The sequence below is a fragment of the Chionomys nivalis genome, chromosome 1, assembly GCF_950005125.1.
Source record: "Chionomys nivalis chromosome 1, mChiNiv1.1, whole genome shotgun sequence".
Classification (NCBI taxonomy): Eukaryota; Metazoa; Chordata; class Mammalia; order Rodentia; family Cricetidae; genus Chionomys; species Chionomys nivalis.
The window spans coordinates 199,548,774-199,575,943 of NC_080086.1; the positions used below are offsets into that span (position 1 = coordinate 199,548,774).

A 27,170-nucleotide genomic window follows, 5' to 3' on the forward strand; every position below is an offset into this window, starting at 1 on the left:
GGCAAGCTGGGATAGGAGAAGTAGATAAAGGCAGTAGCCAAGGAGAAGCCCCGCTCAATGGTCAGAAAGTTTAGGGGATTAGGGGGTGCCTGTGCTCTGTTCCAGCGAGTCCGACCAGCCAGTAGGGCACTAACTTACCCCTCCTGAGGGATGAAACTTCTGGTACAGCTTCAGGCCACTTGCTGGCCAGGCACCTTGCAGACAAAAGGGAGGGCTTGCTGGGTGCAGGCTCAGTGGGGCAAAGAAACTCCTGCAGCAGTTGCACTCACCACTTTGTCCCCAGATCCTCAGCACTGGAGCAGGCTGAGTTGTGGGATCCTATGACCCCGCAGATGGAAAGGGGTGTTTGGGGGGCAAGCTGGGATGGGATAAGAAGAGAAAGGCAGTAGCCAGGGAGAAGCCACCGCTGAATGGCCAGAAAGTTTACGGTAATGGAGGGTGCCTGTGCTCCTCTTCCAGGGCATCGGGCAGGCTGCCAGTCAGGCTCACACTCACCCCTCTGGGAGGACGGAACTTCTGGTACAGGATCAGGGCCACTTGCTGGCCAGGGACCTCGCAGACAAAAGGCAGTCCTTATTTTAAAAAGGCTTTGAATCTTCTTTTCTTGTTACTTAGTTAGTTAGTTTGGTTTTGTTTTTGTTTTTCGAGACAAAGTTTCTCTGTGTAACAGCCCTAGCTGGCCTGGAACTAACTCTTGTATATGAGGCTGGCCTTCAAACTCACAGAGATCCGCCTTCCTCTGCTTCCCAAGTGTTGGGATTAAAGGCATACACCACCACCTAGCTAAAAACACTCTTCCATAATATAAATGTACCAAACTCTCTTTCACAATATAAATGTACCATGAGCTGAAGACCATGAGCTGAACACTTTTAAATGGTACCATGAGCTGAACACTTTTAAATGGTTCAAATTAGCCTGGGCATGATAATCCATGCTGTACGTCTGGCACCTAATAGTATTCTGTATACACGATAATAAGTTTCTCCACTGATGTAGTTAGCCTGATCAAGCTGAACTGTAAAAGCAAAACATTGTTGTTTTATTTGAGCAAAACTCCCACCCGGGTGAGTTCTTCAGCTCCAGAGATTGAGGCTGGAGAAGTCATACTTCTTATATGCATGCTTATATACCCTGTAGGTAAAGGGTGATGATGACATGTCTATCACAAGCTGGGTTTGTGCCCAAGTGTGGTCAAAATTGGGTGCTTTAGAAGGGATCTTCGGCTACTTGCAACTTCAGAGAAGGAGCTGCCACAGCTATCAAGAATGTGGAACTGGGTTTTTTGGCAACTTTTCTTTGCTGGAGATTCTCTGAGAAGGTGGGGTTTGGAGAGACAGGAATGGGGCTCTCCTGATCAAGCAGAAGGTTCCAGTCAAATAGCACCCAGTCCAAATTAAGGCCGGGTGTGATGATCCATGCTCTAAGTCTAGCACCCAGGTGGCAAGGTGAAGATGGAAAAACTCACAAGTTCACATCAACCTGGGCCACAGAGAAAGCTACTGTCAATATAAAACAGTAGCTCTTCAAGTTTTATTTAAATCACAAAGAAGAGTAGCTTATTTACATAAAAATAGCCAAATACTTGGAAATAAAACTACCATACACCTGGCTTCTTGAACTCTGGTATTCAACCCCATATGGTCAACTCTAACTGAAATCCAAGCAAGACATTTTGTGAAACCTGATATGCTGATTTCAAAATTCATGTGAGAATGTAAAGGATTGAGAATAGCCACCATTGCTTTGGCATAAAAGCTACAGTGAGGACACTTACCCTATCAAATATCAAGATGTATTGGAAAGTTTTAATAATGAAAACATGTGATATTAATAGAAACTTAGAAAAGTAAAGAGGAAACAGGCTCTAATCCAGGAAGCACTTCCACCCATACTCCAAGTGACATCAGGAAACTTTGACTGAGATTGCACCATCCTTTAAGTGGTTGGGTACAGTTGACTAGGCATAGGAACAAACAAATCCTTATCGTACAGCCTCAAGAGTACAACTTCCACATGATTTAGATAACTAACTAAAAAATAAACAACTGATCTCAGAATTTGGTCCCCTACTCTCTGTCCCACCTCTGTAAATTGTCGTTTGGTTAAATCTTTCTCAAGTTACCAGTTTGAGTGGAACCTCTTTCTTCTGTGGAATTCTGTAATGAGAGCCTTTGGGGTTCAGCCCCAAGGCCTCTCAGAGTTCAGAGAGAAAGTAACAGCCAATGAAAATCTGAGGACAAATGTACCTCTCACTCTGTGCTGTTCTGAATCAGTTGTTAATTGTTCTGCTTCTATTTTAATTCTCCTGGCCTTCCTCTTAATTTCTTCTAGCTTTTTCCCCCTCTATTCTAAAAACTCTTCCCCTTACAGGAGTCTTGAAGCAATAAAAAAAAATTATAAGGGTTACCTCTCATTGGTCAAAAGCACATTTTTAGGGTAAGCGATATGGAGCTGAACCATTGCCATAGCAACACAAGATTCCAAAGTTATAGGAATAAGACACATGACCAGATGTGGAGGGGGCACAGTACACAGTGACAAATTTTGAGGCATAGGTCTATTGTTAACATATTTGAGAAACAGAATTGTTTTTCTTAGGGTGCTCTTTGTAGTAACCTTAGTTACTGTGATTCTGACCTTCCATATAGCTGTAAAGTTTTAAGCTTATAATCTGTTTACAAAAAACCTTTAGTCTAGTTTAAAATTATTCTTAGGTGAAAGTGAGCCAATTGTGTGTAGTAGTTAGTTGAGCCAAAAGGAACAAATCAGGGTTTTAAGTGTCTATAGTTCTCATAGGACAAATAGATCTAGTTATGAAGCATGTCCTAATATATATTCTATACACCAAAATTATATAACTAAATGAAAAAGTAATGTTCCTGACCACCCATAGATATGTGTGCCCATAAATTGAGATGTAATCATGAGATTATATATACACACTGAATAAAAATACATAGTAATTGGGAGATATCATAGCTGTTATTGTACAAATGAAATTACAGATGAAAGCAACCATTTTCAGAGTCAGTTATCTGCAAGCCTTGCTGATGGGGTACCCCATCAGCGAATACTTCCTCTGGTGAGGTGACATCTGAATTATCAATTGCTATGAGCTGTAATTTTGTCATGGCTTGTGATAAACACTCCTGACAATTCTGTTACCAAAAGAAAAAGGAAGAAAGTTTTTTTTAATTTAAAAATATTTAATTTAATTTCCCATATTGCCTATGGCTATGAGTTATTAAACTTTATCTTTCAGGAAAACAGCACAATTGGATGACTGGCATTTTGAGGAGTTCAGTCTTCTGAAAGTCATTGCATTAATAATTCTTGAAGTCTAGGCATGTAGCTCAGTGATAGATTGCTTGCCTAATGTGTGAGGCTGAGGTCTGGCAAATATTTTTTTCAATTAAAAATGCAAAATATAGCTGTGTTTGTTGGTATATTTTTATAAATTCAAGACCAGCCTTGGTTACAATAAATAAATAAATAATAAACAAACATTGTCAAGGTCTTTCCCTTCCTTGATTAGGATTACTCCTAGTGTTTATTTTTTAAAGCTATTATGAATTGGCTATATTTTTGTTTTATTTCATAGCAATCTCATTACAGAGATCCAGAGAATTTGCTGATTTTTCTGGTAATATCTTTTAGGGTCTTTTAAGTCTTCAATTACAGAGTTTGTAAATAGGGTTAATTTAACTTCTTTCTTACAAATGATGTGCTGACTAGTTTTATTTTGACTTGACACAAACTTCAGTCACTGGCGAGGACAGCACCTCAATTGAGAAAATGAGTCCATGAGACCTACTTGCAGGCAAGCCTGTAGGAAATTTTCTTAATTAGTGATTAGTGAAAGCACCCAGCTAATTGTGGGTAGTGCCAACCCTGGCTGGAGGTCCTGAGTTCTTTAAGAAAGCAGGATGAACAAGTCATGGAGAGTAAGCAAGCAAGCAACCACTCTTGAAGGCATTTGCATCAACCTGCCTCCGGGTACCTGCCCTGCTTGAGTTCCTGTCCTGATTTCCTTCAATGAATAGTGATATGGAAGTGAACCCAAGTTGCTTTTGGTCATAATATTCATCCCAGAAATAGAAATCATTTTTTCCTCCAGCAATAGAAATCTTAACTTTCCTTTCTCTATTCTTAATGATTATGATGCTTATAATATTAGTGTTATACTGATATATGCATGTAGTATCTTCCAACTTCATATATGTTAAATATGTGTTTGACATATATATATATATATATATATATATATATATATACACACACACACCCTTTATTAATTTTAACTAAGTTCCTTTTTGTTGTAGCATGAGTGTGAAATGTTCCTCTTAAGCTAATGTGTTTGACCACTTGATCACCAGCCGGTGGTACTGTCTTCCCAAAAGGTAATGGTTTCCCAAAAGGTTATGGAACCTTTAGCAGGTGGAACCCTGTTGGAGGAAATGTGTAATCAAGGATGGTTCTTGAGTTTTTATAGCCTGGCTTCACTTCTTGTTCTTTCTTCACTTCTTAACTGTGGATGCCATGTGATCATTTGCCTGCTGCTCCTGCCGTCCTCGTTCCTTCTGACATGCTGGACTATAAGGCAAAACAGATCCTTCCCCACTTAAGTTGCTTTTGTCACAGCAATAAAAGTAACTATTGTTCTCAGTTTCTTTAGGAATTTTTTTTTATCATGACAGGGCACTGAACTTTGTTAAATACCTTTTCTGGATCTATTGAGATGACCATGTAAATATCTAACCTCAAATCTGTTTTTATGATTTATTACATTTATTGATTTGTATTTGTTTCTGCTGAACCAACCTTACCTCTCGGTGATAAAAATCAAGTCAGCCTTGACATAACTTCTTAGTGAGCTCTTGAATTTAGTTTATAAGTACATTATTGACTATTCATCAGAGTAATTGCTCTACGGTTAAAAGTTCCTGCACACCACAAGTGTGGTGGTTTGAAAGAAAATAGCCCCCAAAAGGAGTGACACTATTAGGAGGTGTGGTCTTGTTGGAGTAGGTGTGGTCTTGTTGGAGGAAGAGTGTCACTGTGGAGACAGGCTTTGAGGATGGTGCTCAAGATACTGTCCAGTGTTTCAGTTCACTTCTTGTTGCCTTTGAATCAAGCTGTAGAATTCTCCAGCAACATGTCTATATGCATGTTGTCACTCCCAGCCATCATACTCCCCTCCATGATGACAATGGACTAAACCTCTGAAACTGTAATCTGCCACCTCAAGAAATGTCTTTCTTTATAAGAGTTGCCATGAGTCATGGTTTCTCTTCACAGAAATAGAAACCCAAACTAAGACACTAACTGTATGTAAGACAGGAGGTTGATGACTAGACTATATAAAGAACTACAAAAATTAAACATCGTTAGGTCCCAAAGAATCACACAGAAGTCTACATAAGTCATAAGACTGATTGGCCCATTAGCTCAGGCTTCTTATTAACTCTTGTAACTTATATTAACCCATTATTCTTATTTATGTTAGCCGTATGGCTCAGTAGTTTTTTCAGCAGGACAGGTCACATCTTGCTTCTTCCATGGTCTGGGAAGGACTGGAGAAAAAGCTTCATTCTTCCCAGAATACTCCTGTTCTCATTGCCCTGCCTCTACTTTCTGTCTGGTTGTCCTGCCTATACTTCCTGCCTGGCTATTGGCCAATCAGCATTTATTTAAAACATAATTGACAGAATACAGAATTGTCCCACACCACGTTCCCCCCCCCCTTTTTTTTTGAAAACAAGAACACCCATAGTCCATTTTTGGGGAATTTGGGCATAGTATTCCAGGCTACTTCCTGCTGGTTGGGGGTGCTGATATTCTTATGGGGACATAAAAAAATTAGAATTATGATCAAGTCCTGACTGGAGTATCCTGTGAATCTTGATCATCTCAGGCAGCAGTCTTGAATCTGTTCTGGATGTAGAACTCAGATATCCAGGCCATCTGTTCCTACAGGAGATTTCTCAGTTGGTCTTTCTTGATCCAAACCTGTTTTTTCTTAACTCCGAATGAATCCACAGGCTCTCATTTCCTGTGGAAACAAAAGCAAAATCTCTTCTCCAAAGTAACATACCTTTTGACTTCAATTTTGAAGTCAAGGTATTTTCAAATTACCTATCTTAGGTTAATTCAGCAGCATTTATAAGAAAATATCTTTTGGCGGCTATTGCTCTTTCCCCAGCATTCAAACAATTTAAAGAGAGCAACAGTATCCAGATTCTCTGTGTGTTTTCCATCTTTATACAGAATTGTCCCACACCAGAGAGTAGTGACACACACCTTTAAGCTCAGTAATCATACTAGTTTGCCATAGAAACCCGGCAGTAGTGGTGCATACCTTTAATCCCAGCCCTTAGAGAGGCATATAAAACAGGAGAGAGCTCTTGAACACAATCTCATTCTGAGGATTTCTGGAGGTAGTATCACCATTTTCAGGCTGAAGTAGAGGAAAGAGTCAGTAGCTGGCTGCTTTGCTTTTCTGGTCTTCAGGTTGAACCCCGATATCTGTCTCTGGGTTTTATTAATCATTCTAGCTACAGGGTAAAGGTGGCTGGTGTTCTGCAGAACAGAGCTAGGGATGAAACTAGAGGATTAGATTTGAAGATACTGAGAGAGGGATGAGCTATCCAGTTAGCCCCACCCCACAAGTGTGATTTTAACATCTTTATTACACTTATTTTAATGTCAACATTTGTCTTGTAGGTTTAAAGAAAAAAAGAACATGAAAAAGTAGAGTTATAGTCTTGAGTTGGTGGAAGAGATACCGGTAAATAAGATGTCAGAAGATGAGGATAACTTGGACCCTGGAAGAGTCACTAGATCCGGATCACGAGAGGAGAGTGGATTTATTGAAGAAACACCAGACCCCTTAAATGAAGCTTCTCCTTATTCAGAAAGGAGCGATTCTAGTCATATTTATGAAACAAATCCTTCAAAGGGCACAGAACAGTCAGCAGCTTCCTCTCCAAACCAACTTAACAGTGATGAAGAGAATAATAAAATCATTCCATTTTCTGATACCAACATAGCAGATGTCACCCCACTGTCAAAACCAGAAATGTCCCGAAACTCCATGTCATCAGAGACAAAAGCAACGGAAGACTATCAAAATGTTGGATTTCCATCTGGGGAAAATCAGAAAGAATTTGACTTAGAGACAGATAACTTTGCAGTTAATCTTGAGGCCAAGGGTTTACAAGAATTCCCTGTGGACATTTTAAAAGTCAAATATGTAAAATATCTGTATTTAGATAAGAATCAAATAAAAACTTTCCAAGGGGCAGATCCAGGAGATCTGCTAGGACTTGAGATTCTGTCCCTGCAAGAAAATGGATTGCCATTGATCCCTGTGGAAATTCAGTTACTTCACAACTTAAGGATACTAAATGCCGGTTACAACCAGATATCATGCATACCTAAAGAACTATTACAACTTAGGAATATGACACAACTCTTTTTAAATAGTAATTTTATTGAGGATTTACCTGCTGCTGGCTTGGAAAGTCTTAGAAATTTGGAAATTTTAAGTTTAGGTAAAAATATGTTAACACATATACCAGAGTCTTTGTCTAGTTTGAAGAACTTGCAAATTCTTAATCTGGAATATAACCAATTGACAATATTTTCCAAGTCCCTATGCTTCCTTCCAAAACTTGTTTCACTAAACCTTACTGGAAACATGATAGGCAGTTTGCCAAAAGAAGTTAGGGAGCTGAAAAACTTAGAAACCCTTTTAATGGATCATAATAAACTTACCTTTTTGTCTGTGGAAATTTTTCAGCTGCCCCAAATAAAAGAACTTCATCTAGCTGACAATAAATTGGAAGATATTTCAAACAAAATTGAGAATTTCAGACAACTCAGACTTCTTAACCTTGATAAAAACTTATTGAAAAACATGCCAAAGAAAATTTCCCACTGTGTAATGCTGGAATATCTTAGTCTTAGTGATAATAACATAGAAGAGCTTCCTAGGAAAATCCATAGGCTTAAAAATTTGAGACAGCTCCATGTAAACAGAAATAAAATGATAAAAATGGCTGAGGAAATCTCACATCTTAATAACATAAACAGCCTGGAGTTTTCAGGCAATCAAATCACACACATTCCAATTGAAATAAAAAACTGCAAAAAAATAACCAGAGTTGAATTGAATAACAACAATATAATGTACTTCCCAGTGGGGTTGTGTGCTTTACCCGCACTTGACTACCTGAGTTTTAATGGAAATTATATTTCAGAAATCCCTATGGATATATCATTTAGTAAGGAGCTGCTTCATCTAGAGTTGAATAGAAACAAACTCCCCATATTTTCAGAGCACTTGTGTTCTCTCACTAATCTTGAATACCTGGATCTTGGTAAAAACCAAATAAAGATAATTCCACCCTGTATCTCTGCCATGGTGTCACTCCATGTGCTCATTCTGTCTGGTAATAAGTTTGAAATTTTTCCAAAAGAATTGTGTGCTTTAAAAAATTTGCAAGTACTTGATATTTCAGAAAATTACTTACAGAAAATACCTTCAGACATCTCTAAACTGAAAGGGATCCAGAAATTAAACTTTTCGAGCAATCAGTTCACACATTTTCCTGTTGAACTGTGCCAACTTCAAACCCTGGAGGAGCTGAATATGAGTCAGACGAATGGGAAAAAGGTAAGAGTGCTCTCTTGGGTTTGGTGGGGAGGGCCACTAGAGGAATCTCAACCTGAGACACATTGTACTTGTGTCCTGACTAGCTTTACGTTAACTTGACACAAGCTAGAGTCATCAAAGAGGAGGGAGCCTTGATTGAGAAAATACCTCCATGAAATCCAGCTGTAAGGCATATTCTTAAGTAGTTACCTAAGGGGAAGGACCCAGCCCATTGTGGGTGGCACCACCCTGGGCTGGTGGTTCTGGATTCAATAAGAAAGCAGGTTGAGCAAGCCATGAAGGGCAAGACAGTAGGCAGCTCCCCTCCATGGCCTCTGCATCAGCTCCTGTCTCCAGATTCTTATCCTGTGTGAGTTCCTGCCCTCACTGCTTTTGATGATGAACTGTCATATGGAACTGTGAGTGGAATAAACACTTTCCTTCCCAAGTTGCTTTTGGTCATGGGTGTTTCATGACAGCAGTAGCGACCTTAACTAAGACAGCATGGAAGTTCTTTTGTATGTATTTTAAATAAGTGGAATGCTCTATGTTTGAAAACATGACCTAAAGATAGAACTCTCTACACAAAAGCTTTTCAGGACAACATTTCATTCAAATGCAATGTGAAGCAAAGTAGATAATTTTGTAGATTGCTTTCTATTTAGTTCATTGGGAAATTTTTAAGTTGTATGTGTCTTGTACATGTATGCATTCCTGTAGTGTGTACATGGATGCATGTGGGTGCACATGGGTGTATGCAGAAGCCAAAGGTGTCTTCAGTTTTTTCCTATTTTTTGTTTGTTTGGGTTTTTGAGTTTTTAGACAAGGTCTCAGTGTGTAGCTCTGGCAGTCCTGGAATTTACCGTGTCGACTGGATTGGCCTTGACCTCACAGAGATCAACCTGTTTATTTCTTCTTTGATTGCTGGAATTCAGTGTGTCACCATGCCCATTGTTTCTACCTCATTTTTTTTGAGACAATCTCTCACTGAACCTGGAGATCATGGATTGGCTAGACGAGTTGTTCACTAAATGTGTCTCCACCTCAACCCTTCTGCAGTGGGGTCATATGCATGGTCCCAGCTTTCCAGTGAGTGCAGGGGATTCAAACTCAGATCTTCATGCTTTCAGACACTTTATTTACTGAGTCATCTACTGACTCCTATTGTAAGAAGTTTTAAAGTTTGAGAATCATATAAACACATTGTTGAGCTGGGAATGTGGTTCATTGGCAGCATTTTGACAACTCATGTATGACTCTGGGTTTGATCTCCACTGCCGTAATGCATCACTGAAAAATCTAGAAAATTGAGATGATAGAAATTTTCCACAGACATAATAAAACTATTATATATTGTTTTAATGTACTTTTAGTCTCTTTTTCAGTTATAGACTACAAATTCAATTTAAAATTTTATTCTACTTAAGCATTTATCCTTAATAGAACATAATAATATTCCCAATAACTTTTATAATAAATACATGATTTATGTAATATTCCTCTGAAAGTCTTTTTTCATGATAATGCTTTAGTAAATTTCTTCATAAATATATTTTTCATATTTCAAGCTGTTTTCTTTGGAAATTACTCCTAGAAATGTATAGGTTAATTATTTGCTTATTTACTTCTTACTACTTATTTACTGAGGTGCTAGGAAACAAACCCATTCCTCACATAGTAGGTAAGTTCTCTGCTACTAAACTATACCTCAAACTTTGGAAATATTTTTTTTAAAAAATTACTGATATATCCTTAAATCTCAATAAACACAGCTATCATCTGACCATCTTTAATGCTAGATTATTATTCAGAGCAAAATCCTTCTAAAATCTGTTCTTAAAAAAAATCTTCCTTTTTGCTCAAAAATAATCTCTATGATCTATGGCTCAGAACCAAAGTTATCTGGCTTTTACATCTTATACATACTATGTAATACATTCCCAGCTAGTCTGCCACAGTAGCAGTGTGTGTCCTAAGTAAATGGAATGAAGAATGAGACAAAATGTAGTAAAGTTACTTTGTATTAAATACACATTTTGATTCTTCAATATGATTAACAGCTAATTTGACTAGTTTCTGTTAAGTACTTTTGAGTATCTCTTGCTGTGCCTTGTGACTCCTCTAGACTATGTCCCTAACTGTAGTTGGAACTTTCTTTGGCCAACAATCAGCTCCCAAACAATGCACAGAGACATTATTGATTAGGATTGCTTAGCCTTAGTTGAGGCTTATCCCACTACCTCTTATAACTCAATTTAACCTGTTTCTGTTCATCTACATTTTGCCTTTGGGCTTTTTACCTTTTTTATTATGTATTCCTGCTTTATCCATGTCTGGATGACTGGCTCCTGGCATCTCTTTTCTTTCTTCCCTTTCTCACCTGAGCCTAGATTACTTCTCCTATTCATTCTCTCTGCCCACTAGCCCTGTCTATCCCTCCTCTGCCTAGCTATTGGCCATTCAGATTTTTATTAGACCAGACAGGTGCCTTAAACAGGGAAGGTAGAACAGCAATCTTTATCTAGTTAAACAAATATTCCTCAACATAACAAATGCAACACATCTTTACTGACTTAAACAAATATTCCACAATATAAACAAATGCAACACTTTTTTACCTAGTTAAATGAATATTCCACAGAATAAACTAATGCAACATATCTTTACATAGTTAAACAAATATTCTATTGCATAACACCAACTTTTCATTAACTGTTTGATGTCATCACACCTACTTGTCACACACATAATCCTTAGCACTCTAGTTCCACAGTTGATAATTTCCCCTGGAATTTTTAATGTCAGTTTTTCTGTCTTCACCCTGTGCTCGCTGACTTATTTTTCTGTTTATCAGGCCTTGTCAAATTCATCAGACTTCATTCCAAAAGATTTTAAAAAAAAAAAGTACTTATTTTATTTTATGTGTATGAGTGCCTGCTTGAATCTCATGGAAGACAAAAGAAGGTGTCAGATACCTTGGAACTGTAGTTAAAGTTGATTGTGAATAGCAGTGTGGGTGCTGAGAATAAAACTTCAATCCTTTCCAAGAACAGCAAGAACTCTTAACTGGTAAACAATGTCTTCAGTTCCACAAGGGACTGATGTTAATGTTTTCTGTTTGGCATGATGGCATATGACTGTAATCCCAACACTCACAAGGCTGAGTAAAAGGACAGTAAGTTGAACCTGGAGTACAGAGTGAGAATGTCTAAAAAAGGGAGGGTGGAAGAAAGGAAAGAGAAAGAAGAAAGGAAGAAGAAAGGAGGGAGGAAGGAAATTTAGGGTCAAAGTAGTTGCCAAAAGCACCAGTTAAGTCTTTACAACATCATTTTAAAAGTCTTTAGATGGGAAAACATTGTTTATAAGAATCCTTCTTGCCAAGCGGTGGTGGCACACACCTTTAATACCAGCTCTCAGGAGGCAGAGGCAGGTGGATCTCTGTGCATTGGAGGCCAGCCTGATCTACAAGAGCTAGTTCCAGGACAGGATCCAAAGCTACAGAGAAACCCTGCCTTGAAAAACAAACAGGCAAACAAAAAGAGACAGAATACCTAAAGGACTAGCTGATTCAAAAGTCGTTCAGCAGCCAACTCTCTGAAGATGATTCAACAGTCCTTCAACAATCAACCATCTGAAGAAGATGGGTCAGGTTAGTCACAGAGCTTCCCTTGGGCAAAGTGGAAGTCGCTTAAATCTTTTCTTTCAACAGCAGCTCCATCATTGCTTCATCACAGAGCTCTCACTTCCTCTACAAACACTGAGAAGCGTCTTTAATCCCAGCATAGGAGGTTATGGGGCAGAAGCAGGTGGATCTTAATGAGTTTGAGGCCCATCTGTTCTAGGACAACAAGCCTACACAGAGAGACACTGTCTCAAAAAAAATTAAATAAAATTTTCAAAAAGAACATTTGTTTGAGGGAAATTCAATGACAGGTCTACTGACCTATGCTGATCTTATTTTTGCTACATAAATTTGGCCCTCAGTTTTGCATAATCTTGCTTACTTACATTTTTCTATGAAGTTCTTAACACTTCTCCATAATGGACACCTCCTCATTAATCCTATTTATGTATGTTGTTTATCCTGCTTTACATAATGTACTTCAGTCCTACTCATTCTTACGTGTGTGTTTGCGTATGTGTGTTTGTGTTGTATGTGTGTATGGGTGTTTGTGTTGTGTGTGGTATGTGTGTATTCTTGTGATTTGTGTGTTGTGTGTATATGTGTTGTATGTGTGTATGTATGTGTTGTATTGTGTATGTGTATGGGTTCTGTGTGGTGTATATGTGTGGTGTATACCCATGTGTAAGGATGGGTGTCTTCCTATATTGTTCTCTGTGATGAGAATAAGATAAAGTGTGACTGAGTAGTTAAAAAAACTTCAGGGAAGAACAAAAGACAAGGCAGCATTAACCCTAGGGAAACAAGAAAGACGAGAGTGGGTGACAGTTGGGGTGTGGGAAGAAAGAGGTTTATAAGCAACAGGGCTAATTAGGGAGCACTGATAAGACCATGAGCTACATGGGTGCTAAACAAAAGTTTGAGGATTTTTAGAATGTAAAGTCACAAAGAATCTGTGACAGAATAAAAGTATCTCCTTAGGAAAAGGTTAAAACAAAACTTTATTTTCCCACTGTTTTCAAAAGGAAATTGTAGTGATACAAATATTTATGGATTTTTAAAATCATTATTGTTTAATCATCCTTGCAGTTAACAAGACTTCCAGAAGAGCTGTCTAATATGACTCATCTCAAAACACTTGATATCTCAAACAATGCCATCAAAGCGATTCCAAGAAATATAGGGGAATTGAGAAACCTGGTTAGTCTACATGCAAATAACAATCAAATAAGTTCTCTGCCACCATCCTTTCTGTCTTTAAAAGTTCTACAGCACCTAGACCTCAGAGGTATGTGTCAAGTATAATAAGCAACATGAATCTGTAAGTAGAACATTGATGATTTCAATTTTGCTGACGAAAGCATATCAGACAATGCATTAAGTGGGCATCAGAGGGAGAGGGGCACACAGTGCTTTCCCAGTAGCAAGAAATGAACATGAAGATGAAGAACTGATTTCTTGCCTTGAAAGCCCTAAATATGGAAACAGAAGGAAACAGGTGCTGTGGTGGTGGAAATGGGAGAAGTGGGGGGAACTTTAGGTGGGAAGTGGAGGGCAATAGAGAGTAGGAAGCAGAAGTAATACTATGAATGTTTGGAAAAGGCATAAGGGATCATATATTATGTTTATAATTTAGATGAAGTCATGCTATTTGGGGTGATAATGCTTCCCCCAAAAGCCATGGACTATCTAATCAACAAGCCAAGGCAGTTTCTTTATTCATTAACCAAGAAAAGCAATACATAGAGAGAAGGACTTCCCACACGAGGTATTCATGCCTAGTACTGTAGCCCTAGCCAACTACCAGTGACTACCCAAGACCAGTGTCTATCTTGACAGTTTCTTAAACCAATACAATTTTACTGTTTTCTAAATACTTATCCTTTCACCCCTCATCAAAGCATCTTCTTTTTACAATAGACAGAGACTATTTAAAAGATCACAACTGGTCAAAATGCAAGGAATAAGTGACTATGGGGTTCTCAACCCCAATTGATATATGTGTAAAGTAACATCCAAGGCTTAGGGGAAATTGTGGAAGAGGGGGAAGAAAGAGTCTAAGAGTCAGAGGCTGAGGATGTTTGCTATTACATTGTATCCCCTAGGCACCATAGACAGAGAAGCTCCACCCATGAACTCTCAACAATATGGTTGGTTGAACAAGATTGGCATAATGACAACCATAGTTGACAGTCCACTGTAGACAGGGGAAATTCCACATGACCCAACCACTAGGTGAAAGGCTATAGGCTTTGTGACTACAGAGAGGTTCAACGTTCTCTATGGACAAGCTCCCACATAGGTTGTCCAATCCTAAATGGCCATCCCTGGACACAGTACATATGAATAAAGCTAATGGACTCAGTGGGTTACATATACATATATACCATACTCATGCATATACACACATGTAATAATAAAGAAGAGATCATGAATTTGAAAGAGGAGTTAGAAGTGGGACAGGTAGATATGATATAGATGCAGTACTTATGTATGAAGTTCTCAAGAAATAAACTATTAAAAAGAAAGTGAAATAAAAAAAATACCAACAAAAATTTCCCCAGAACCTTTTGCACTGTTGCAGATTGAAACTCCCAACTGGAACTATAGTCCCTGGAGATGGTTGACTGTAACATGAGGGCCGGCTTGTTGGGGTTTTCTGTCCCGCCCAGTATCCCACAGCTGGCAAGCCCCAAAGAAAATCACACAGAGAGTCTACAATAGGTTATAAACTGATTGGCCCATTGGCTCAGGCTTCTTGTTAGCTCTTGTAGCTTATATTAAGCCATTATTCTTATCTATGTTAGCCACATGGCTCAGTACCTTTCTCAGCCGGGTAGATAACTTCCTGCTTCTCGGTGGTCTGGGCAGGAATGGGAGGAATGGGCTTCCTCCTTCCCAGAATTCTGTTCTCATCACCCCACCTCTGCTTCCTGTCTGGTTGACCCACCTATACTTTCTGCCTGGCCAATCAGCATTTATTTAAAACATGATTGACAGAATACAGACAATTCTCCCACACCAGTTGAGTTAGGACAACATCAAGACCGAATGGCCAGGGGCATGGTACCCTGCTCTTCAGACTGGAACAGTTCTCTGTTGTTCCATACTAGAATTAGAAAATAGTAAAACCCACTTTGCCAGTCAAGCTCCAAAGAAAAGCTGGGGTGGTGCAGATCAGTGGAAAGACCCGAGTAAACACTGCCTCCCAAGTTCCAGTCTGAAGGCAGTTCATTTCTAGAAGGGCTAAAGAGAGTTAAAGTTACCACAGACATACCAATGACAGGAAGCATTTTCCACCAGTGACTGAGGAAATAAATGGGCATAATATTGACTCTTTAGAACAGTGGTTCTCAATCTTCCTAAAGCTGTGGCCCTTTAATTCAGTTATGGTAACCTCTGACCATAAAATTATTTCCATTACTACTTCATGACAGGAATTTGCTACTGTTATGGATGGTAATTTAAATATTTGTGTTTTCCAATGGTTTTGGGTGACCTCTGTGAAAGGATTGGTTGTTCCCAAAAGGGTCATGACCCCTGGATTGAGAATCACTGCTTTGGAGTGCAATGATAGATCTGTCAAGCTTTAAGCACAGAGCCTGGTGTGGTGATTTTTAGCAGATGGTGTCATCTCTGCCTCAAAAAAAACCAGACTAGCAAGTGAAGAAAAAGAGATGGGCATATTGACACTTTGAACTCAGTGACAGCCCAGTTTTCTTTGCAGTCTACTTTATAGCCACGGGTGCTGTTTTTACTTCCCACCCTTTCTATTCACTCTTTTTGTTGGTATCAGGAACATTGGTTCTGACGCTTAGTCCCTTTGCCAGATCAGTTATTAAATATTTTGAATAGTATTGGTGTGTACATGGCCCAAACAGAACTCTAAAAGGGTCCTCAAGCTATGTCTTTGTTTATATTTATTTTTTTTCTCTTTTTTTGAAGTTGACATACAAAGTAATGGGCCTAATTGTGGCATTTCATGCATATATACCTATCTTAGTTAGGGTTTCTATTGCTATGTAGAGACACCATTACCATGACAACTCTTATAAAAGAAAAACATTTAATTGGGGTAGCTTACATTTTCAGAGGTTTTTAGTTCATTATTATCATGGTGTGACGTGGTCGCATACTAGCAGACATAGTGCTGGAGAAGTAGCTACATGCCCCACATCTTGACTTACTGGCAACAGGAAGTAGACTGAGGTACTGGGCATGACTTGAGCATATATGAATCCTCAAAACCTGCTTCCACAGTGTACACTTCCTCCAACAAGGCCACACCTCCTAATAATGCCACTCTTTTTGGGTGTTATTTTTTTCAAACCACCACAATGCCATTATAATTTGCTCCTATTTCTCTCCCCGCCAACTCCATGCTAAAGTCCTCCTGCAAGCCCCCCTTCTTCTCTCATGTCACCTGTATTCTGTTATTCTATTTTTATCTTTCCTCTCCCTTTCTGTAAGATCCTTTCCTCTTCCTCATGGTTTTCTAGCTACTTTTATCACAGACGCACACCTGCACATGCATGCACGTTTATACACACACACGAATTTGCGAGTTGGCTCTGCAGTTAGGACCCCCATGGCAGTTCAGTTCCTAAGACCCCCATGGCAGCTCATAACTATCTGTAACTCCAGTACTAGGGCATTCAATGACATCTTCTAATCTCCATGGGAACCAGGTGGTTTATATGGTATGCATACATATATGCAGTAAAAATACTTATACACATAAAGTAATAAAGCAATTAAAATTTCAAATCTGGAATCTACATATGAGGAAGATAGTGCTTATCATTCTGACTCCTGCTTACTTTGACTAACATAATTATCTCCACTATTCATTTTTCCACAGATATCATAATTTCATTCGTCTTTCTATGCTTAAATAAAATTCTGTCTTGAATTGTTTATCCATTCATCTCTGGATTGTTTTCTCATCAGGTTCCATGTCTTAGCTATTGTGAATGCAGCAGTAAACACAAACAGAGCATGTGCGTTAGCTGAGGGTCCTTATGTGTATCCAAGAAGCAGTATCACTAGCTCAATGGTTGGGTTTGCTTTGTTTTAGTTTTTTTTAAGGACTCCCCTCAACCACTGATTTCCATAGTGACTGTACACTTTATAGTCCCGCCAGCAGTGTATAAGAGTCCCTCTTTCCTCACATCCATGTGTTGCTTGAAAAAATATTTTTACCAGAGTATGGCATCCGGACTGAAGGAGTATATATTGCCAATTTACAGCTCAACAAATTTTCAAAAACCGAACAAACCCATATTTGAGAACATGGATCAAGAAACAGAGAAGGGAGCTGGAGAGATGGCTCAGAGGTTAAGAGCACTGACTGCCCTTCCGGAGGTCCTGAGTTCAATTCCCAGCAATCACATGGTGGCTCACAACCATCTGTAATAACATCTGGTGCCCTCTTCTGGGATACATGGAGGCTGAACACTGTGTACATAATAAATAAATAAATCTTAAAAAAAAAAAAAGAAACAGAGAAGTTCCACAAAGCTGCCCTGCTTTCATCTGTTAAGCTCATGGTTTTCAACAACTTGCTTTAAGTAAAACTGTGAAGTAAATACTATATTGTACCCTCTTTGTAATTCTCTGTCCTGTCCCTTTAAGAGACAAGCCCCGCCCACTTCCTCTCCTGTCCCTGGGCAAGCTGATCTTGTGCTTTAAAAATCCAGCCTCAGTCTCACTCACCGCGACTCCCTGCCTAGGCCCCCTGCCTAGGATCTGCTGGTCCTCATGGCTCCCTGCCTGGGACTAGTGGTCACAGAACCTGAAGCCTGTTGCAGCCAAGTGCCTATCCATCTTTTTCTCACCTGCTGTGGCTGTGGCTCCCTGTGGGACTGGCTGCCCCTGCTGAGTTCTCTCACCCACCACTTGGCAGCTCCGTGCTGCCCACTGCTGCCATTCCGGGGACCTGCAGCGTTTCTGCCGCTGTGCCCCTTGGGGAACTGCAGTGTTTTATTTGTACCATTACACACTTTTTTACTCAGAATTCTGATTTGTGAAGGTCACTGTGGTGATTTGAAAGAAAATGGCCCCCAAAGGGAGTGGCACTGTTAGGAGGTGTGGCCTTTTTAAAGGAAGTATAATGTCATTGTGGGATTGGCTTTTAAGATCTCTTTTGCTTAAGCTTCCCTCAGTGTGACAGTCACTTGACTTCCTCCCCAACACCACGTCTACCTGCATAGCACCATGCTCCCTGTCATAATGATAGTGGACTGTACCTCATATACTGTAAGTGTGTCCCCTCAATTAAATGTTTTCCTTTATAAGCATTGCTCTCAGTGTCTGTGCTGCTGGGGTCTCCTGAGCCCATGCATTGAAGGCCACTTCCCACTTTCTCTTCTGTCAGGTTCAGTGTGGTCAGATTTATATTGAGGGCTTTAATCCATTTGGACTTGAGTTTTGTGCATGGGGATAGATATGGATTTATTTGCATTCTTCTACAGGTTGACATCCAGTTATGCCAGCACCATTTGTTGAATATGCTTTTTTCCCTATTGTATAATTTTAGTTTCTTTGTCAAAAATCAGGTGTTCATAGCTGTGTGGATTAATATCCAGGTCTTTGATTTGATTCCATTGGTCAATTTGTCTATTTTTATGTTAATACCAAGCTATTTTCATTACCATTGCTCTATAATAGAGCTTGATGTCAGGGATGGTAATGCCTCTGGAAGTTCCTTTATTGTATAGGATTGTTTTTGGCTATTCTGGGTTTTTTGTTTTTCCATATGAAGTTGATTATTGTTCTTTCAAGGTCTGTGTTGAGATTTTGATGGGGATTGCATTGAATCTGTCGATTGCTTTTGGTAGGATTGCCATTTTTACTATGTTGTGTTGGAAAACTCTAAACTGATTTTTATATCCCCCTCCCCCTGTACCATCAACATAGACTTAACTTCCTTAAAACCAGAGCCCTGTCGGAACCTGACCCCCAAAACTGATTTGCCTAATCTGTTGGACAATCTGGACTTTGCAGTGACATAACTGAGTGTCTTCAAAAGAGCAGCGGCTCCTTTTATAAAAGACTGTAGATCTTTAGATTGATAATTCTGAAAGTCAGGGTTGGCCTGCAAACAGCTGTTAAACAACATTCTCAGTGTGAACCCTCACTCTATGTTCTTTTCCTTTTCGGAGCTTCAAATGAAGACTCATCTGGTTTTGCAGTGGTTGTCTGATTTTGGTAGTTGATACAAGAAGGGAATTTGGAAGTTCTTGTGTACTATTAGTGACTGTCTGCCCACATCCTGCATGAAATACTGCAATTGCTTATGGGAAGTGTCTTTAATAATGCTGATACAGTTTGACTTGGGAAAAAATTTTAAAAAATTTAGAAAGCAAAAAAAGTTAAAATATAAACCAAACCCAAATGTATAGAAGTAATAGAAAATTATATTACCAATAAATGGTATACTTTAGATGCCCCAAAATACAAAGGAAAACCAAATAAAAACAATTTCAACAAAACTTTCATCTGTATCATTCATACTTTTAGAAAAAGCCTCAAGATGAATCAGAGATCTAGCTATAAAACTAAAAATACAAAATCTTGTAGATAAATAGAAAACATAGACAAAATTTTCTCAGCTACCATATTAACATTGTAATTGAGAGTTAGGAATATGGTGCTTGGCTGGAGAATGTAAGGCTTTGAAAATAGAAGTAAATCTAAATAATTAACATTAGATTTCAGCAAAATGTGAAACTCAGGCCTTATAAAGAGAGTTTTTAAAAAAGAATAGAAAAACCAAATAGTTTATAAAAACAATTGCTGTATATGTGGAAAGTAACTATGTGGTCAACATGCACATGTACAAACACACGTGCATCTCACATACACACACACACAGAGAGAGAGAGAGAGAGAGAGAGAGAGAGAGAGAGAGAGAGAGAGAGAGAGAATTTTATTTATTTATTTATTTAATTATTTTTTTATATTTATTTATTCATTATGTATACAATATTCTGTCTGTGTTATGCCTGCAGGCCAGAAGAGGGCACCAGACCCCATTACAGATAGTTGTGAGCCACCATGTGATTGCTGGGAATTGAACTCAGGATTTTTGGAAGAACAGGCAATGCTCTTAACCTCTGAGCCATCTCTCCAGCCCCGAGAGAGAGAATTTTAAAAAGTCAAGAGCTTAGAACTAGAACACAGTGTAGTGGTACAGTACTTGCTTAATATAGGGAAGCCCCTGAGTTAATCCAACACTAATAAAAAATGTCAACTCAACCAAAATCTAACTAGATGTTGAGTGGATCCTTTATAAAGAATGCACACAAATAGCAGTTGCACATAAACAATATTGGGGAGCACTAGCGTTAGAGAAAGGAAGTTTGGAAGTTTGCTCTATAACACTAGCAGGAGAACTAGTCTGGCAACTAGGAGTAGTTGAAATGTGGGGGAACCGCAACTCTGATACACTTGGCGGGGATGAAAACATGGGATGAGCATTTTGAAATACTGGTTATTTCATATAAAGTTAGGTTCACACTCACTTATGATCCTTTAATCAAACTTCAACTATATTTTAATTTAAACCTTAGATTCAGTTTTAAAATAATAAGCGCAATGTATAGAATGACTTTATTCTTAATCACTCACTCAAACTGGACACTCAAGTGTCTTCTTTATCTAACAAATGAATAAACGACTGATATCTATCTAATGAAATACTTATTAATAAAAGGAGCCAAGCTATTAATAAGAACTTTGATGACTCTCAAGTGGCAAGTGAGAAAAGTCAGGGTCTGAGTATTGTGCATTGTGACCTTTAGATGCTACACATGTGTATTTTTATATGACACATCCTAGTTCTTATAATGTACTTTATTCCTCCCTTCTTCATTCCTCCCCCCCGAATGAATAGCACTAGATACTCCTCCCACCCCGTCTGCTTTGTCTTTTTTGTGAAGATGGAAGCCAGGGGCTCAGGAGCATGAGACAGGTGCCTTCCGGTGCACAAGCTGCTTTAGGTTTGGTTTCTTGATACCGCCCTTCAGTAAGAGGAACAGGCCTTCATCTTCATTTTAACTAACAGAAGTATAACATACATAAAAAATAGAATGGCAGCACTCCAGTGTGAGATAGAATTAGCCAACACCAAAGTACTACACACTCCAGTGTTTCTGTGAATCTAAAATTATTCAAGCCAGTATGGTATTCATTAAGAAAACAAGCAACAACAAATTCTGGCAAGGATTTGGAAAAAAAGGAAACCATGGAGGTCAGTATCAAGGTTTCTCAGCAAACTAAACCCTGATATGACCTAAATATCACACCCATTTTTACACAATCACTCCAAGTCAATATATCACAGACACACCTGTATATCAGTGTTCACTGAGCAGTGTTCACATGAGCAAGTTTATGAAACCAACTTAGGTGTCAAAAAACAGAGCAATTCCTGTAGGAAGTCTTACAGCCAGTGGTTACCCGCACACTGGGGGTGGCCTCTATACTATATATGCTGATGCAAAGCATGAGTCCGTCCTCTTTTCCGGTCTCCCTCTCTTTTCCGGTTGTGGATTTTGGTTTCTAATTTCCATTTCAGCAGAGGATTCTGATTTGTGAATTTACTTCTAAATGAATAACCATCTATTTCTCACTTCTGAGCTAGTGTGGGATTTCTCTTAAGCGTCTTCTCTTCAAGCAATGATAAAGAAAATATGATATATACTCAAAATAAAGGGGGTTTTAGTCGTAAAGAATAAAATCATGTCATTTGCAAGAAAATGAACAAATAGGGATCATATTAAATGAATTCAGACAGCGTCATGCAGATAGTTTTCCTCTCACGTGTGATTCCTACACATATACAAAAAGACCATCCCTGTGTGGAAGAAGTGACAGTGTAGAGAGCAAACAGGACAAAGGAGAGGGAGAGGTAAGAAAAGGAAGGGTCGGGGGCATGGAGGAAATGCTCACCATGCCATATATACTTGTATAAAACTAACTTTTTAAACAAAAGTTTATATTAAGAATGATAATACCTGCCCTGAAAAGTCATTTGCTATATTGTAAGAAGATAGCCTCTGGCTTCATTTTGCCAGCCCTAAGAGACAAAGGAACTACACTGGTTTTTAATACACCCTTTTTCCCCTTCTAGCATGAACATTAGTAAGGACTTTGGAATTGTCATCACTGGGAAAGTCCTTGGACACTTTACCAGGATAGTAGACTTCTGCGTGCATAGTTTCTGTTTCTGTAGTTTAACTTTACAGAAAGATGAAATTCCTTACAAGTTTTTTTTTCTCATTAGGAAACAACCTGACAGCTCTGCCTAGTGCTATCTACAGTCTTTTTTCACTGAAAGAAATAAATTTTGATGACAATCCTTTGTGGAGACCTCCAATGGAAATTTGTAAAGGAAAGCAGCTGCATACTATTGCACGCTATCTCCAAAGAGCAGATGAAAGAGACGGTGGGTGATGAGTGAGGAACAATCTTTGCAAGAAATTTTCTGGTATCTGTATAGTAAAGGAGCTTGCTTTGGTTGGAGACTTTGAGCTGGCAGTAACATTAAGATGTTTATCATCTTTCTTTTTTCCTCTATCTGTTTGTGTTGATAACTCAGATTATTCAATATTGGGGGGAATTGGAATATCTTCTCCCCAATCATTCTATCATGTACCATATCTACATAACCAACGGCATATACCAGTATAAACTAATGACAAAGTTGTATTTAAAAGTGCTGTATTTTGTAAGTCACATTGTATACTGGGCACATGGCTGCCATGCAGTTGCTTTCCTAAGATTTTAGCCTATCTGATAGAAGAAACTTGAAAGAAAAGTATCTGTCTTCCACTTACTGTAGGCTGATTATGCTAATTACTACACTCAAAGGGAATAGTTCTATAAAAATGTTTCAAGTGTCTATGTAGTATTTCTATTGTTCATAGTACCTTAGAGAAAGTGGTTACACAACTGAACCTCCATTTGCTAAAGTTCTGTTTCTATACTTCTCAAGGAAACAAAATTCTTGCTTTTAAGGGGAAAGTGCAGTAGGCAATGACAACATCTCCAAGATTGGGGGAGGAGAGAAATATACACATTTGCCACCTTTCTGTATGCTCAAGGAGCCTTTGCCCTGCAGTTTTGATCCTTAGTAAAGTTGGGAGAAGTAACATGGGAGCCATATTTTTTTCTGAAGTTAACAAGGATCACAGAGTCCCTTTCTGAGCATTTTATTAAGTACTTCGGTTTTCTTTTCTTTTTTTTTTATTGAAAAAATTTCTGCCTCCTCCCAGCCCCCCATTCCCCCCCCACTCCTCTCCCCTTCCCCCCACTCATTTCCCCCTCCCTCTCCAATCCAAAGAGGGGTCAGGGTTCCTTGCCCTGTGGGAGGTTCAAGGTCCTCCCCCCTCCATCCAGGTCTAGGAAGGTGAGCATCCAAATTGGCTAGGCTCCCACAAAGCCAGTTCATACAGTAGGATCAAAACACAGTGTCATTGTCCTTGGCTTCTCATCAGCCCTCATTGTCCGCCATGTTCAGAGAGTCCGGTTTTATACCATGCTTTTCCAGTTGCAGTCCAGGTGGCCTTGGTGAGCTCCCAATAGATCAGCCCCACTGTCTCAGTGGGTGGGTGCACCCCTAGCGGTCCTGAGTTCCTTGCTTATGTTCTCCCTCCTTCTGCTCCTCATTTGGACCTTGGGAGCTATCATTAGTATGAAATATATTCCGAGTAATTAATAGTTTATATACAATGATACAGAGCATGAGAGATCTTGAAATTTTTCTTAGTACTCTAATCATCAAAGATGACTTTAGATCACGTGATTTAGGAGCTTCGGCCAACAAACACATATCTAGATAACACTATCTAGAAGCTTTATTATTTTAAAAAGGCACTAATGGGTTTGAAAGATGGCTCAGTGATTAAGAGTGTACACTGCTCTTGCAGAAATCCTGAGTTCAGTTCCCAGCACCCATGTTGGTAGCTCACAACTGCCTGAAACTCCAACCCCAGAGGATCTGATACCTTTGGCCTCTGTGGGTACCTACACTCACATGCATACCCTAAACATGCTCAATTTTTTGAGATTAGGGTCTCTCTATGTAGTCCTGGTTGCCCTAGAATTCACTATGTAGACTAGGCTAGCCTTGAACTCACAGAGATTGCCTTTTTAAGTGCTGGCATTAAAGATGTATTCTACCATGCCTAACATTTAATAAATTTAAAAAATTAATATCTATCTAAATAATAGTTTTTAATATAAATATTTATCTATATGCCATGTTTACAATAGATGCTAGTTTTTAAGGTAGTTAATATAAAAAAGCCAGAACTAAAGGGAGGAACTTGGAGATCACTGTAAAGTTGCTTGTTAGATTCTTTTCAAGTAGGTCTGTGGGTCTCTTCAGATTCTAGAAGTAACAGGATGGGGAGTACAAATTAAAGACATTTCAGCTCTATATTGTCACTTTCAATTTTATTTGACATATATGTTTGATAAAAACACAGAAGAAAACTAAATATTAGCTCAAAGTATTTTTTCTCAGAATGAATAATGTTTCTTCTGTGTTCAAATATAGAAAAAATCTTAGAGAAGATATTCAACATAGTTGCCAACAATGTCACTGAAATAAGTTTTGAATTTTTGCAACAAAAACTGAACATCACAAGCTCAGAAAATAGCCTCCCTGTAAAGAAGTAAGTATAAATGGCATTTGGTACAAATGTATTTTCATACCTCATTTACATGATCTTCATATCAACATAGTTTTGAAATATTTACATTAACATAAACTCTACTATAGATGGTGACCTTTAACTTCTGATGTATTTGTGATAGTTGCTGGGCAGCCATACAATGTAATGAAGAAGAAGAAGGAGGACTGTGTGAGGAGAAGCTATTGGACTTTCAGTCCAACTGATTTCCTGAACTTGAGCTTTTCCTTTTCTTTCTCTCTGCTTCAGTTTCTTCCATGGTAAAATGAATACCCAAGCTTAGAAAATTGCCATGACAATCAAGTGAGACCAAGCTGTAAAGTATGCATTTTATTGTATTGGTTTATAGTAAGTAATCCACAGTGATTATTGTCTTAATAGTTCAATGTAAGTTGAAATGTGGGCTTTTTTATAAGAAAAAAAAAGGAACTAATCTTTGCTTCTGTGTGTCAGGCTCATTGTAAATAAATGTTCATATATACTGTCTTAAGTTAAATGTAGTCTCACGTTAATGTGGAAAATTAATTTGAAAACTTAGATAATCTTTGAGTAGCTTAAATAATGGTTTTGACTGGTTATTAAGATAATCATTATTTAATTTTCACAGCACTGTTCCATTAAATGAGAGGATCTACCATACACTTATTAAGTGGAAAGCAGATAAAAGCTCGTTACTCACAGCTACTGCCTTAAGAGACCAACTTGTTCGGGCACTAAATATGATAGGTGCCTACGACATAATGGACAAGATCACGGCTTTGAATCTTTATACAAGTGCCATCAAAATCTAGCCAGTGAATCTGAAGTAGAAGCTGAAAACTTACGAGGCATATACAGAATTCATTTTGCCTGATACAAGGAATTATTTGTATATCGTGTCTCTTTTTGTTTTTAGTAGTTGTTTTCATTTGTGTGTGAACATGCATGTGCTGCAGTTGATGTGTACAAGTCAAAGATACTTCCAGGTGTTGATTTTCTCCTCCCGTCATGTAGATCCAAAGGCTGAAACCATGTCCTTACTCTTTCTTTACTCATTACTAAGAGGTGCTGTAAGTCTGTGCCTGCCATCCTAGTTCATCATAACAAAACATTAGAGACAAGGCTTTGCATATTTTTCTGTTTCAATGAATTTGAAAATAATTCTATTAAAATATTTTAACATTCTATTTATTTTATTTTATGAGTCAACATGTATAGATAATAGGTTGTTGATGGTTTCCATTGAATTTATAAATAAGTTTCTGATTTATAATGAAAATGGCATACCATCTCTGTTTTCCCCTCATTTAGGAACTGGGTGTCATTATCCATAAAATAAGGCTAGGGCTGGTATTCCTTCAGCTGAATGTCCTGATGGTAATGAAGGAATGGGCATCTTTCATCTTCCTGTCCTGTATTTTCCCCTTTTTTCTGCTGCCAGAAATTTTCATTCATGAGGAATCTGTTACACACATTTTATGTGTGAAGGCACTTGTTGTATGGAACCTGTTTTCCTCTTCCTTGAAGCCACTAATATGAAGGTCTGATTGTGGCAAGCCATTTGACTCAAGCCAAGTCAACGAGTTTCCCTTGGTCTTCTCTGGAGAACTTCCTGGGAAGATGATTTCTTTTTGTTGAGGGATTATACATCTGGGAGCATGTGGTCATTTGTCAAGTGTTGCACAGAGGAAGATAAAACCCTAGTATATTGTTTGGGCCTCGAATCTAGCCATATCCGAAACTCACTGTTCTTCTGAACATTTCACTTTCACTCATTTAAGTTAGCATGACTCCCACAGCTTTCTACAACTTTGAATGAAAAGAGGCCAATTTAAGTAGTTAATAATATTGTAGATACAATGTAGTTAAAATATTATATGAGAAATAATTGTAGGAACTAATTTATCTTCCTGGTTGGAATTTGTATATATTTTGTCAGTTGTGAAATGCATTATAAAATATTGGTTCAACAGCAAAAAGCCTCTAATCTGTCCCATTTAAAGATACTTTTCAGTAGGAACATTACTACCCTGGGTTTGTATTAGCCCATACCTCATTAGAAGAGGGCTATTTTTACAGAATATTAGAGTGGGAAGAACACTGCAAATTTTCTAGTGATGTCACTTTTACAAATGAACAATTTAAGACCTAGAAAATGTAAAGTGGGTATAAGAGAAGGAAAGGGAGAAGGGGGAGAAGGGAAGAAGAG

At 38.5% G+C, this 27,170-nt stretch overlaps 1 protein-coding gene across 1 annotated transcript; it reads left to right on the top strand.

The window, feature by feature from the left end:
- The first annotated feature begins 6,799 nt into the window (after positions 1-6,799).
- Positions 6,800-25,773, top strand: Lrrd1 (leucine rich repeats and death domain containing 1). The gene is made up of 5 exons (XM_057793178.1): positions 6,800-8,680; positions 13,371-13,569; positions 22,570-22,731; positions 24,847-24,964; positions 25,590-25,773. The coding sequence occupies exons 1-5, from the start codon at positions 6,800-6,802 to the stop codon at positions 25,771-25,773; spliced, it is 2,544 nt and encodes an 847-aa protein (XP_057649161.1).
- The last annotated feature ends 1,397 nt before the right edge of the window (positions 25,774-27,170 follow it).